The sequence below is a fragment of the Corvus kubaryi genome, unplaced genomic scaffold (genome assembly GCF_017639235.1).
Source record: "Corvus kubaryi isolate FWS band 111438036 unplaced genomic scaffold, C.kubaryi_AGA036_p1.0 37385, whole genome shotgun sequence".
NCBI classification, from domain to species: Eukaryota; Metazoa; Chordata; class Aves; order Passeriformes; family Corvidae; genus Corvus; species Corvus kubaryi.
The window spans coordinates 27,794,151-27,809,794 of NW_024581127.1; the positions used below are offsets into that span (position 1 = coordinate 27,794,151).

Consider the following 15,644-nt stretch of genomic DNA (forward strand, 5'->3'; position numbering starts at 1 on the left):
AGTTGACCCCTGGTTATTCAGGGCAACTTTACTATTTTTAATCCAATAGGAAGAAAAGGGAAGATTGAGGTTCTGCAAGTAAATGGGGAGTTCAACTGTAAATTAATTTTAAATTTAATCAGAATGTTACTGCACTAGATGCAATATATATTTAGAGTGCAGGATGCTCACACGGTAATAGAGACAGAAGAGGAGACTTGAAACAATATACAAACGCTGTTATGTGAACTAAATGCTACAAAAGTGAGACAACATATTGCATGCGGGGAACACACACATTTAGTGACTATTAAAATAATATTTGGCTAGCCTACAGAACCAGTAGGGAGAGAAATTTGGGGTTAAAAGTTTACACTGCACAGCAAACTATTTAAACTGAGATTTTTCCCAGGGAAGAACACATCAAGTCATCTGAAACTGTCTGGGACAAAACTCACAAACAAGGGGGGAAAAAATGCCAGACTACTGGAGATGAAATAATTTATTCATCTCTGTTGGCATTACTATGGAGAATGCTGTCTCTGTGGCTCCTCTGAACCATGGCCAAGTTCTCTGGAGATAATGCAGGATACTGTCAGCACTAGCTTGAGATCGCCATCTCAAAGTACACTACATTTTAGCTACTATTCAAATCAGTACATTTGGAAAGGATTTGCAACTGTGACAGTAAAGACACCAATGGAAAAGTTGCGCTGGAAGTTTCCCACATTTTAGGTGTCCGTTTTATGTAAACAACATTGACCTGTGCACTTTGCTCATGTTCTAAAGGCACTGCACAGACTTTAGAACAATACTCAAGACAGCTATTTGTTTCAAATAGGTAAGGTTAATGACCAAAGAAAGCATAAGCTTAACCAACGTGGAGGCAAGCAAAAGCCAACACTTCATCATATTTTTTGCATGGATTCTTATAGTCAGTCACACAAATCACTGGACTCTAGCACCAAGATAAACATCTGGGGGAAAAATAATGGTTAGAAGTCTAAAACTTTTCTAAATTTGAAGTTTCTAGCACTAGAAAGCTTTATGAACATTCGTTTTTAGCTCTTTATGGTACTATGCAAGAAACACTGGAGCCTGCTCAGTCCAAAGACATACATGGCTTTAAGAACAAAAGACTTCAAACTGCCTATTATTGGGCCAGGCGTAACACAGAATCGGCAAATTTGTTTTTAATACAGAGCTTACTTGTCCTTCCACACAAAACCACAACATTAAGTATCACAAGATTAAGTGCCAAGTCTTGAAGAAAGATCTTGGCTGTGTCAAAGCCAAGATCCTGTCAAGGCAAGCTATCTGAAACAGAGGAGAAAGAAGCATGGATACACAGTATAGCAGCAGAGACAAACGCAGAACAGGGTCCAAAATGAACAAAGAACAGTCTAACAATTCGGCCATAATATAAGTCACTTAATTTGACTGCATATGTAAGCATTTCATGTCAGCAACCTGCTTACTCTCATGCCAAATCCTGTTCATGCTCAAAACATGCATTTTAAAACAAAACTGATAGCTAAAGAATCTGTATTTAAAAAGAAAAAAACCCAGTAATTTTATTGCAATTTATTTTAGAACTATGCCTCTTCTATCCAGCTAACTTGAATTTAATTTACTCCAATTAAATTTTCAATATTTGCAGATTAAGCTGGAGCTTCACAACTCCAGTGGTCTCACACAAGAGTTCTCCCACTTCACTAAATTTTCCTACTCTGACAATACGCGAGAGTTGGTCTTACACAAATTTTACTTTCTGATTTTTGAACACAGCCCTTGATAATCTTCCCTTTATGAATAACTTGTATAACTAGCATCTTTTAATACCAATATATTCAGAAGAGACAAGTGATAAAAATCAACACTACAGGGTAAGGGTTTGGAGAAGTTTTAACTTTAAATGTCATTGAAGCAAAACCGTATTTCATCAAGCATTTTCTTTTGTATTATAACTAATATAAACAACTGCTACTGTTTCATCAAACTGAAAAACAATTCAAGGGAAAAAAAGATATAATGCACCTCCAATTATCCATATCATAATACTTCATCAATATTTTTATTATGCTATTCCATTGTATTTTTATTACATGGTCAAAATGTACTTGAACATTAATTTCCTTATTTTATGCTTGCTGATGTACAGCTGGGTAAAGAAACAGCACATCTCAAAAGAAAGTAATAAAACATGCATAGCAGAAGCCAGCAACACTTACCTGCCATTCTTAGGCTATACTGTATCATGCAACAAAAACTAAAAGACACTGACATATGTGAACCTTCTAGAATACCTGGCATTGATCAGACAAGCTACGTGTCTCTTCTTTTCAAAATCAATTTCATCTCTATACACATTGAGACCCCCTTTTAAGAAGGCATGAGGTTAAATTTCTGTGCCAGATCCAGTAAGGTCCACATATAGACCTTTAACGTGATGATGCTGGAGCTATGAATAGCTGTTGTGAGCCAATCTGGGTATGCAGCATCATTAAGTCACACTGGAAATTACAAGAATCAGGTTTCATTTTCAGTTTTTCCTTTAAGAAGCATGTATCCCCTTGGAATTTCACTAAGCCTTGAAATAATTACAACTATTTTTAACATTTTGATTAAAAGTAGCCAGAATTTTGGTTTAAAAAATAAGAACCATATCAAGGTTTCAAGAGTCAAATGTAATTTGAAAGCCCTTTGTGGAGTAAAGGTTTTATATTTAAGGACCTGAGGATATTTTAGAACAGGTTATTGCTTTCTACCGAAGTTTGCTGAACAATTATTCATAGCTCAGGCATGCAAAGCAGTTAGAAAGATGGCAAAATGAAAACATACACTTAGTACATGACAAATGCAGTCTACTGCAGGCAAAGAGTAATAAATATATAAAATCATCTTCTCACTTTCAAAATCAAGGAAAAAATTTGGCCCCTGCTCAAGGTCTGTGCATGTCAAAACTTTTAGAAGGTTCCCCATGTTAAGGTACCTGCCAAGACAAGAATGAGAGAAAAGAAAATTTTCTTTTTATAAGAAAGAACAGCCCAAATGTAGTTGATTGAAGCAGTGGGAAAAGAAGACCAGAGAGTTCCATCAGGTACGAACCCATCCTTCAGGCTGGGTGAAGGGAGATCCCCACCTCAAGGATGCACAGCTGGTGACTCCAGCCATGCAGCTTTCCTGTAAGAGTGACCATGTCACCAACATCCTCACAGCTGCCCCCTTGGGGAAGGGACAGAATCCAACCGAAGGCTTTGCCAGGAACTGTTCAGTCCCAGTACATCCTAGCACCAGTGTCCTGAGCAGGAGTACTGCCTTGAGAGCCAAGTACCAGATTTGAAAGCATTAGCCATGCTAGATTTTAACCTGATGGGACAACAGAAGGAAAGAGCTTTAATTTTGTCAGCCCTTATAATTGTGTCAGAAGGCCATAATAGAAAACCACATCAAGATATACCATTTCAGTGTGCAGAAAATGCTAACAGAGATATGCCACAGATCTTTTACACAAGGTACCTAAAACATCTGTGAAACTCAGATAGTTTCACTTTGGACTTTTGGATGTAAAAAAACACATCAACTGCACGATGAATGACCAAAGCAGGATCAGGAATGATTTAGCACTCACTCTTGTGTACGAGAGGATTATAGGGAACAACTGCTCAGCACAGATTACTATGGCATACCAACAGGAATTCTCATTTCATGATTACTTGATTTGCAGGCAGATGGATGGACATCACTGACCACAGAGACTCAAAATGACTAAGCACATGGAAAGAAAATTTACACAGCAGTGTGATGGTGGCTTGGCAACTACTGGAGGAGGGAGGAAAAAAAAAATAGGAACAGAAAAAACACATGCAACTCCTTCAAATTCCAACTTTACAACTGAGTCCCCTGGCCTTCACTGCAGCAGGTATAAGCAACCCTACTGTTACCATTTGAAATGCACCAGCTGTGAAGGGCTGAGAGACTTACTTTCAAAATCCAAGAAAAAATGTGCTGCATTGTGGTCTATGTCCCTGGTTAGCACCTTAATGAGATTACCCATGCCAGCAAACCTAAAAATAAAAATGGCAAAATAATTTAGTTCCAATAACCATTTCCTATTTTAAGTACACGCCTGGGTCTCACTGGAGCAGGGCTCCCCTTGAGTTTTGCACTCTGGATTCATCAGTTTCTGGTGGGGAGCAGAACTCATGCACTACACAGTGCATTTCCATGCCCCTTCTTCTTAGGGAGCAGTATTTGTTGAAAAACTGGAAAAGTTATAAGCTTTGACAAAAACAACGATGTGAATTACTGGCTCTTTTTCATCTTTGTTTAATACATATAAAGAACATGTGACCTATGATGACTGAGCAATTGTTTTGCATAACTGCAGCACTTAGTGCCAAACAAACCCATTATTGTTTAGGACAAAAACAACCTCAAAGGGAACTGGTGTCATCATAACACTTTTTTCACTACCTCTCTGTAATCCAAAACAGATATCGGAAAGCCTCTCAGTAGTAGTCATCTGTGGCCAATGAACAGTTTTCCCATTAAATCACAGAGTTACAAGTAAAGCACAAATTAGACTTTTCCAAAATCAGGAGAAAAAAATCAAGTTTCAACAGTTCTTCTTATGTTTGCTGTCACATCCCAGCTAAAAGAAATGAAAAGTAGAAGAAAAATTAAATAGTTGTTAGATTACTTGAGATCAGATAAATTATCGAAACAGTTTCAAATGTTACCATAAGTTTCAGAAATCAATACCTGCAGTGGGAGTATGAAAACTGCATTTCATAACAAAGCAGCCTTTTCATGAACCTTCCCATGTTTTACAGAGGCTGAAAATATACCTAATAACCATTGCTCTGAAATGCCAAGAGCTCACTAGAGCGCTGCTGCAAGACAAGCAAGACACCACCCAAAGATCTCACCTCAAATTATTTAAGAATAAGCCATCAATAATCTGACATTTGGATTCAAGCACAAGATATAAACAAATCAATTTTCAAATTAATGTAACTATACCAACCAACAAGTATATGCTCTATTTTTTCCTGATTTTTACTTTTACTCAAGATTCATATTTACCTGGAGGGAGGTAGCACGACACTAAGAATCATTACTTTATTAGGCATCAAGGAAACTGAAGCAATGTGAACTCAAAACAAATTGTCTGGCGAAACAAATTTTCAGAACCTGTGTTGACGGATTTCTTGATCAAACTAAGAACAGCATAGGATTTCTTTTTCAGGATCTGCAAGATTCAGCAATCAAACAAAGCTTGAGAAGGAAGGGGCAATTAATCCCAAGTTGCTGAAAATAACCCAAGTCTTTGCTCCAACAGCTTCTACAGAACGACCAAATGACTGTTAAGAATCTAGATTTTTAGCACCGTGACTCTGAGTGTAACCCAGTTGACCACAGTGGATTCTGCACACAGCACTTCATCAGGAGGTGTATGCTCTCTTTTTCACATGTTCAACCCTCTCCTTTAAACTCAAGAAAACGCAAGACCTGCTTCCTAATAATTTGAACTTATTTCCTGGAAATTCAGATCAGATTTCTTAGCCTGTGAGAAGCACCTATGAATTCAAGGAATTTTAAAATTAGGGTGTCCAGCTTAGAGACTCTTCTTAACAGCTAATCCATTAAAACATGGTTCTTCAAAGAGACAGCTTTCCCAGCATCTTCTATCCCACAGCTTAGCAAACTATTTTAAAGCTAAATGTGCACCACTGCTGTGTAAACACATAACAGCAGAAAGCAGAGAAATTACTTTTCCATATCTCTCAAGCGTGTTCTGTAACACAGGACCGAATAAGCCACTTTGTATTTCAGAGTTTTCCAGATTATGAATGTTCTTCTTGTTGGGGAGCAGAGAGAGGCATCCTTAAACAAGTATTTTCAACAGGGCCAATTAAAAAAAACAGAAGCTGCATAATGGTGATCCATCTACAGATTCAGAAATCAAAGCTCAATCTCAGAACAGCATATTACATATTTCAATTCCAACACTAACAAACAAGCAGCAAACATGTGGCACTGAATAGTGCTCATGGCCTAAAGAGATCTCCTATACCTGCAATTACTGCTGTGCTTCAGCTGCACCATCCCCTCCTCCACCAAAATATTTTCCATATCTCAAAAAAAAAGCCTCTGTGTAGGTTTTGCCTTTGTTTTGATACTAACCAGTCTCCTAAAAGTTTATAGGCTCATGCATGTGGCTTAAATATTGGATAATATTATTTGTGAAGGTCAGAGTAGGGGCATGCATATAGGGTTGAAATATTTTGAAGCTAAGAGAAGAGCACATAGGCACTGCAGAACAGCTTGTTTCACTGAGCACCTACACCTCCTAAAACAAGTAGGGAGTTGGGGACTTCGTTTTGCAATACAAATACCTTCATCCCTCAGGAAGGTTTGCCAGGAAGAATATATGGTTTCTTTTCCAGGAGTTAAGTTTAACAAATAGAAAAGCACAATAAAAGTTTTGGCACTACAATGGAACAGTCGGTGTGATATTCAAGCAGAAGATGCAACTGACCTAAAGGTAACAGCTCAGTGAAGAGCCTCCCTGAGCAAAGGAGAGAAACTGATGATAATGGATTAGTTCAACTGTGACAGCAGCAAGATGACAAGATGAGCTATAGGAATGTATATCAATTTACATGACCACAAAGCTGCTTGAACACTTGCTCATAACAAAGTTCCTAACAAACCTCTCCCCTCGTGCATTCATTGTACTGAAAACATCTTGATAAACACAAGACGTGCAATCACATTTGCTTTCTTAGCAGCAAAACTTCACTGTATATTCAGTTTCTATGAAGTGCATGGAAATCTAGCTGAAAGTGGACAAACCCAGTATTTTTGAAACTTGAATCAAGATGCACTGTAACATTTACTCAAGGATCTCAAGCATTCTTTAAAACTGGAAGACCTGCTGTACTTTAAGAACTGTGAAAACAAAAATTTCTCAAAACTGTAATCCAAGAAGACTTTAGGCTACGAAGAACTTGAAAACTCCATTTAGACAGATATTGAGAAGATGTAACTTCTTTAGCATTTTTTGGGAGGACACTTTCAGCTTAGCATTCAAGGTAATGAATGCAAGAGCCAAAAGGTCAGAATCTACTCTTCTGAAAGCAAAGCACTCCCTTCTTGAGCTCTGAAATGACCTTTTAGAAACAAGACCATGGTGCCACCTGTGGAACTTCCCAGATTTGTGGAAGCAGCTGCAGGTCAGTATGTCACAGCTAAGGTTAGACAGACCTACACTTCTGTACATTTTCCTTCAGAAGGTATAGCTGAGCAGCAGGCAGAGCTGACCTGTTGTACTCAGAGGGAACACTACAGAGAGGAAAATGAAATCTGACCCTTCTGAGAAGCTGCTGTGTCAGCAGAATACCTGGACCAATCTCGAGTAAAGCAACCTAGCTCACAGCTGCATCAGGCTCTGACAGATAAGAAAAAGATTTACTAGAGATTCTTGTTTTGTTCAAGTGGCTCATCATTTGCAATTTTTCTGGGCCCAAAACACACGAAAGAAGGACCACTACTGGCTGTAATACTAAAGATGATGACAATTTGCCCATAGTGTGAGAAGCAGACTACAAACCCAGCCATTGCATCTACCTTCAGTGACCTCTTCTGCTATTTGATGCCCTGTAAAAGCATCACCAGCATGATGGTTTTGGCAGTTCTATGAAGACTTACCTTGGTAATTAACCACATAGTGGCATGCCCAGACAGTATTAATTTACCAAGCACTCTTCCAATTTCCTTGCAAGTCCACAACTCCATCTGAAGTAAGTAAAATTACTGGTTTAAAAAGACAGATGTCATCCCAGTTAAGTAGCCCTGACACTGAGCTACCATTGCCTAGCCAAGAACATCTCCCAGCGCTAACTGCACCCTTCTTGAGCAAGTTGCCACATCAATCAGCCCCAATTCAAGAACGAGTTAAGCCTGTATGAAGACCAAAGCCATCAGCAAGCACTACTGTTGATTTTAATGTCCTGCAGCTGGGCTTTGTCTTGGAGCTAAATACCTGATTCAGAGCACTGATTGGAGGTGACCCCTGTGGGTGCTAACCCACCTTTTCACCCACAACTCTTCCAGCACAACTGGAACAAAATGCACACTGAAGCTGTAATCCTGATCAAGAAGAATTCTGCATATTGCAATCTCTAACATCAAAATAGTCAGTGCCCAGCCTGAACTACACTTTAGGTCACCACCTATTTGTTTTTCCACAGCTTCAGAGCATCAACCTCTGTCCAATTTTATTTGGTATTCTCATTCAGAATTCAGTACACTTCGAAAGCTGAAAACCAGTTTCTCGCTCATGGGTATTACTGATTTTAAAATTTTATAGTGCAGTGTCCAGAGGCAACTCTTTAGGTAAACTAACAGCCTAGGACTCAGTAAAAGCACACATTTAAACCACTGAAGTTTTCTTGTGCTACAAGTCCAACATCACAAGATTAGAGCAGAACAAAACCACTAATTTCTGTCCAAAAACTGGCTGTCCCTGTGAGGCTGCTCAGAATCCCTGCTGGCATGCTCTGCACTCCAGCACAGTACTCGAGCCACGTGGAGCAGGTTATGGGAAATCGGAGCGCAAGCCAGGAACAAGGCTTAAACTTGACCTACTTGCAGAGGAAGACATACGGAATGCCACGTTGGATTAGGATGATTTGGCCCATTACAGCCTTATGGGGTTGCATGATGTTGCGTGTGGAGCCATGATCAGACAAGCGGAAAGCAAAGGCATATTTTCAAAACAAGTCTTGCACGCATGCCCTTCCTGTGGAAAACATCCCCGACACATTTCAGTGCCCCCCACCCCCCAGGCTAAGCCCAGGGGAATTTTAATAAAAATACTCAATGCAAGTAAATTCATCTGAGAACCAAAGACATTTACCCTCTCACACCTGAAAGAAAAAACTGTGCATTAACAAGGATGTTGCTTGCAACTGGTGAGCAGCTGGAGAACTTACTCTCATTACAGGTAAAATACTACAAAGGTGTTCATAAATGATATTTTCTATTAGTTTTTGTCCTATTGGGAGAATAGCATGTTTTCAAACTAGTTTAAAAAACCAGTTAAATAAATAATTTAAAAATATCTGGTTTTGATGCCTGAAGAAAATCTGCTTCAAGAAAACATCAGCTCATCTTTTGGAAATGTATATGCTATTCCCAATACTAAAATCCACAGTATGAAAACTGTGCTCCCTGAAAATCTCATATATGTAGCTAAGCACAACACTGTATGGAAAGCACATCTAATGGAACAACAAACATTTTGTTTCTGGGATTTGAGTTTTAAATTTTCATTTGGTCATGTAAGTGTGGCATAAACCTCCAATTCAGAGATATTTCTGGCAAAATAATAAGCAAAAAAAACCATTGATAGCATTAAAAGCCTAGCATTATAGTGGAATACTACTGTGTTATAACACTCACCGTATTACTACATAAACAAAACACTGAATGTTTCCCTATACTGTTTTTCTAGAAGGATAATCCTATCAGCCTGTAAATTGTTTCAAGGCTTACTGAACAGTATCTAGCCATGAACAGGGAGAAGAAAAAAAAAAAAAAAAAGAAAAAAGAAAGAGGCAGCAAATAGGTGTCTGCCCACATCAGCTGAATTCAAGGCAGCCCTTAGCAACACATGGCATCACAGCCTGGCAGCCTATGGGATCCCGTGTCGCTTTCTCTGCCAATGAAGCAGCAAAGCTTCACAACCAGTGAGAACGTTTCTGCTCTCCACCTTAAATGCTAGAGACTGCTGCAGAGATGGAAACAAGCTGGTAAAATGCACTGCAGGAATCACTCTTTTCTGACTTGTAACATTCTCCCTGGATACAAACATGTTTTTCCTAGACTAACGCACATTTACTTCTCTTCTGAATAGTGCCGGAGCAGCAGAGATGCCTTCTGACACATTCCAATTCCTACTATTGATGTTAGTGGTGTTGCAAGTAATAAAGATCTGCCATTATACAAAATCCCAAAGTAATACTATACGTACCAGAAAATAAATAATTAGAGTCAATATTAAAAAAAAAATAGTAGCTATCACTCATTAGCACCTTCAGATTTAGGAAGGGGAAGCTTGGTGCCATTAGCTTGAAACAAGTTATATTTTGGATAAGCTGGTTTCATTTACAGGATCCATCATAGTTCTAACATCACTAATATTAAAAGTAACAGTTCAAATTGTGTCACCTGTGTAAATGTTCTGAATCAAACACATGAATGAAGTGCCAGAGCCACCCCCAGTTCTGCACAAACCCCACAGTTTCATTCACCAATGGACAAGTTGTTTGAGCAAGCATTAAGATTCCAGGAGTTTTTACAGACGCTTTTGGGACACAATTCCCAGTCCAAACCCATGCCCAGACCTGCACACGGCTCTGCACTGCTGACACCCAGTGGCCATGAACCAGGGACTGCAAACCAACCACAAGAAGAATAAAAGATATGCAGGCCAACCCACCCCCCACCCCACCTAAATCACTGAATTACTGGGGCTTCAGTCATTAGCATCTTATCTCAATAGTGGAAAAACAAATTATACAGTCAGATAGGAAACGTTTTTGTATAGGAAGGTAAGTATTCAGGCTACTGAAAAGCCGTTTGAAGCCGCCTCTGATGTCAGTTCATTTGGCTAAACTGACTTTGATACAATAACCTATTTTAGTTGAAACTGAAGTTTTTTGTTTTGGTTTGGGTTTTTTTTGAGATCACACATCATCAATAAAGTCTCCTTTAGAACAAAACTGAATTCAAAACTTGTCATATCAGGAGGATGGAGGTCTGCCAGGGAAAACAGACTAGTGAATAGACTCACATTCCTCAAAACCAGAATTGTGAAGTACGGTCAGGGCAGTGTTTATTCAGTCCATTTTTCCTCTTAGAGGAAATCAAGGGAAAGGCCCTGAAGAATCCACAGTTTCTTTAGAAGCAGTCTTACAGCCTTGTTAGTTTGGGAACATTTTAGTGGCACAGCTGACACTGAATAACGCATTTGACAGGAGCTACAATAAAATAACTAAGCATGCTCACACAAGTCTGGAATGAACCCAATTTGTCTGGAAGAATTACGCTTGTTTTTAAAACAGAACTTGTATTGAACAGGGTAGAGACTATACTCCAAAAATCTGCTCTGATTTACCCTTCAGCAAGTAACCGCACAATTTTTCCAAGAGTGAATCTGGGGCTAAAAAATAATTAATTTTGCTTTCCTCTTTCAAAATAACACAAGCCCAACATGCTTTAACTTAATTCTGCAAAATGCTCTTTTTAATTCCATTACGTTGCAGCCATCGGGAAAACCCACCTTTTCCAGTTCAGGGACATTTCCACTGCAATGCTATTTACACTCTGCTTTCTCCTCCAGCGCTGGAGAAGCGCAGAGCCTCTTGCAGCGCTGCGATTCCCCCAACAGAGGCCGCTGCCCCTCCGCTGGATATCCCAGAGACGCGGCAGCTGGGACCAGCGTGCCTGATGGATCCCAGAGCCCCACAGCTCGGAACCGGCCATGGCCCTCCCGTCAAAGCACTGCCTTCAGTACTGCGGCATTATCCTGGAAACACGGGCTGAGCTCGAAGTCTGCCTTTTTTTCAAAGTAAACTGGGAACATTTTTATCAGGTACATAAAGAAACAAAAAGCCCATTTATTAAGAGCTGTAGCAGATTTACATGGTTTTTAATTCTTTTAGAGAAAAGCTGCTTACTCTACAAAAGATGGCATGCCTTTTCAAACTGTGCTATACTACCACAGTACTAAGACAGTTTCATATTTCAAGGACGTCAGCCTATAATTTAAGAACCCTCAAGCTCTCGTCTCCAAAAAAAACCAAACCCAACAGTAATTTGTATGGTAAGTCCTTCTCCTGCCAACTTTTCACCTCTGTATAAAGAAAAAAAGCAAAACCCCAACCAAAAATAAAAAAAGCCCAAAACCCCCAAAACCAAATCTCTAAGTTTTATCTAAATGCTAAAAAAAGGAAGTACTGTTTCAATTCATTACTTCCTAACTAATCCAGTTGATGTACCATTTTTCAGTTGGTATTTCACATGTGAGACAGCACGCCTCTTCCTGCCTAGTTTGATTTGGAAATGGTTATCTTTCAGAGCAGTTGAATTCCCATCTATCACTGCCACACGTTTCGGTATCAGAGCTGGACGCAGCTGCACTGAGGGATCTTGACAGTGCTGCCATCTAATGCACCAAGACAAGGAGTACAAGCACCCAAACTGCTCTGCAACACTCAGGTAAAATGTTCTCTTTGAGTTTCATTCCAAAAATGTTGCACCCCTTCAGTGCCTTGGCTTGTAATCCTGCACTAACAATTGCATGACAAATTATCTCATCACCAAGCTGACAGATATAAATAGCCATTAACGTATTCCATCTCAAGGGACTTCTACTGGAATGTCACAGTGCTAAACCACAAACCTTGTGTGTATGAACCTGACACTGACTGTCCATCTGAGAATTCAGTTCAGCGACACAGCAGCTCTGAAATATCAAAGAAGAAGGGAAGGCCTATGGCCTTCCAGATCACAGAGCTGGAATGGCAGGTTTCCATATTTCAGGACAGCTTTCTGATTACTCTGTGGATTTCCTTTTTCTCAGACACCAGTCAAACACAATATGTTTGCAGAATACAGAAGGCTAATGAAGCACATCAAGATGATGATGGTATAACAGAGGATGAGTAGCAGGATGATGCTCCTTCCCATTCCATCTGTTTTCAGAAACAGCAACAAACAGACAGGCATTAGGCAGGGCAGAGGGATAAAATTGGTCGCCACATGGTTGTTTATTTATATGAAGTTTCAAGAGACTCACTGCAAGATAAGGATCAAAGATACAGCCATCTTTGTTACATCCAGTTACTTCTTCAGATCCCCTCATAGCACATAGCACCAACTACTTCTACTGAACCTGCATAGTTTTTCTTGTTAGAAAGCGTTAAAAAAATTCCACCTAAACAACAACAAAACCCCAACAGCAAACAAACAACCAAAAAAATTAAACCAAACAAAACAACAATAACAACAACAAGAAAACAGCCCCCCCCAAAAAATCAACAAAAAACAAAACAAAAAAACCCCAAACCACCTGACCACACTGGTCCAGATTCCTCTAGCTGTGCAAATATGATAATTTTTTACCCCATCTTCCATTTCTCCCACCATATCACTAATATTATTTTAACCTTAAAAATCAAACTAAAGGGGCCCAGTAAGGCTAAGATATAAGACAATTAATTCTCAGCCACCTATTGGAAATATGGGGAAACATTTGCTATTCTTCAGTGGTATCATACAACCTGCAATCGTTTAAGATCAGTAACAATATACAGAATATCATGCAGAATATCATGCAGAGTGTCTTGGGGTGACAAAGAGTTATGATTTTCTGCATTGGTTCATCTGTGAACTCTACAGGTCCATCCCATCCCATCTCACAAGAAGTCTGCAGCAGCTCTTGGGGAAAACCAGGTACATACGCAGAATGGAAACACATTAAGAATACAGAATGCATTTAATAATAACATCTGGCTGTTAAAAGCACTTGATCTGAAAATATACATGGTAGCTCTGTTGCCGCTCTTCCCTAGGCACCTGCTCACACAACAGTTCAGGTTTTACGCGATATTAAGCTTTTTTCAGTTTTTAACCTTATTCAACAGCAACATCTAGTTCAGTTTGTCCCATTCTTTAAAGCTTAACCAAAAATTTCCAGTCTCCAGTTCTTTACGTGATGGTTGGGTAGGGTTTCTGTCAGTCCCTCCCAACCCTGAACACTGGTGATTCCCTGATGATTTATGATGCTGTCAAGCATCTGGCAGCTACTTTGTCTTAGCATAGTTGGAGAAGTTGAAAGAATCAGAAGTCTGACACCCCAGCTTCTGCTGAAGCAGACACCACACCACCTTAACTTGCAAACATTCTCCCTTCAATACCTGAAACACTGTTGGTTCATAGTTTCTTCAAAGAAAACAGAAGTTATTTGCCATGTGCTGTAGCCGTTTGCTGGACAGCATTCCTCTTCCTGCAGGCAGTACCATTCCCAGCAATGCTCCTTGAGCTTTCCTAGCTTTTCTGGATGACTCTCAGCTTGCTGAGAAGAAGCAGCACTGCTCTAGTAGAGGAATAAGTGAAGGGTGTGAAAGGATGTGCAAAACCAAGTACTCATACGCAGAGGGAAGAAAGATGGTGATCCTGGAGCCTGGACTTGCCTAGATGGACCCATGGTCTGACTCAGTTAAGTGACTTTTATAATGTATCCTTTGCAAGTACACACGATCCTGTAAATTAAAGATCTGCACTTTTAACTGCAGATTTAACAACACCCCCAATGACTTTGTAAATAAAAGCTATTAAAGGAAAAAGGTACTACTGCTGCTAGCACTGGATGTTTTTCCATCAGTTCATTAAAGATTTGGAAAATACTTCTGTATGCTTGCCCAGTTCCTAGGCTCATTCCTTAATGCAGAGACACAAGCCAGTAAGCAAGAAGGACTGTGGGCCTGAACCAGCAATATCATAAACTCTCCTGAGAATGACAAAAATGTGACAGTTCATCAAAACCTGCAATTCTGCAAAATAAGTATTTTAAAACATGAATTCTGCACTGAAATAAAGACAATTACTTTAGTAACACATTTTTATGTCATATATTCCTAAATCTGAATGAAGGAGTCAAATAGTTTTGGACATAGCACTAGAAAACGTTCTCTATTCTTGTTGACAAAACTGATGACAAATTGTATTGGGTTTGTGTGGCAATGTTGTGGTGGCAGGGGGGCTATGGGGGGGACTTCTGTGGGAAGTGGCCAATGCCAGCCAGCTCCAGGATGGACACACCGCTGGCCAAAGCCGAGCCTGTCACTGGCAGAGCCTCGGGGATAATGTACTTAAGAAGAAAAAAAGGAGTTATGGCAGAGAAGTAGCTGTGGCCAGAGAAGAGAAAAGTGAGAATATGTAAGACACCAGGAGTATGGTGTAGACAACCCAGGTCAGAGAAGAAGGGGGAGGAGGTGACCCTGACACTGCAGCAGAGATTTCCCTACCACCCATGGTGAGGCAGCTGTGCCCTGCAGCCCACGGAGGTCCACAGGGGAGCAGGGATCCACCTGCAGCCCATGAAAGAGCCCACAACAGGGCAGCCAGATGCCCAAAGGAGGCTGTGACCCTGTGGGAAGCCCACGGTGGAGCAGCCTGTTCCTGCAGGACTGCACCCCATGGAAGGGACCAACACTGGAGCAGTTTGTGAAGAACTGTAGCCCTTGGGAAGGACTCATGTCAGAGAAGTTTCTGGAGGACTGTGCCCTGTGGGAGGGACACCCCACACAGGAGCAGTGAAGGGCTCCTCTCCCTGAGGAGGAAGCAGCAGCAGAAACAACCTGTGATGAACTGACTGTAACCCCCATTCCCCATCTCCCCACACTGAGTGGGAAAGGGTGAGGTAAAGAGCTGGGGATAAAGTTATGTCTAGTAAGGAAGGAGGGGTGGAGGGAAGGAGCTGTGATTCAATTGGTAATAAACTCAACTAATTTTCCTAAGTTGAGTCTGTTTTGCCTGTGACAGTAACTGGTGAATGATCTCTCCCCACCCTTATCTCAATCCGTGAGCCT

At 40.2% G+C, this 15,644-nt stretch overlaps 1 protein-coding gene across 7 annotated transcripts in view; it reads right to left on the reverse strand.

Annotated features, from left to right (window-relative positions):
- The window catches only part of CYRIB (CYFIP related Rac1 interactor B), a 96,906-nt gene that overhangs the window by 13,945 nt on the left and 67,317 nt on the right, over nt 1–15,644 (reverse strand). For 4 of the 7 annotated variants that reach the window (XM_042035857.1, XM_042035855.1, XM_042035858.1 and 1 more), the window contains one exon: nt 2,889–2,971. In XM_042035857.1, the coding sequence (XP_041891791.1) occupies nt 2,889–2,961 (73 nt within the window). In that variant the 5' untranslated portion in view covers nt 2,962–2,971. Of the gene's footprint in view, nt 1–2,888; nt 2,972–3,963; nt 4,050–15,644 lie in introns of those variants that run through there. The other 3 variants (XM_042035860.1, XM_042035856.1, XM_042035862.1) reach the window with 3 other exon arrangements.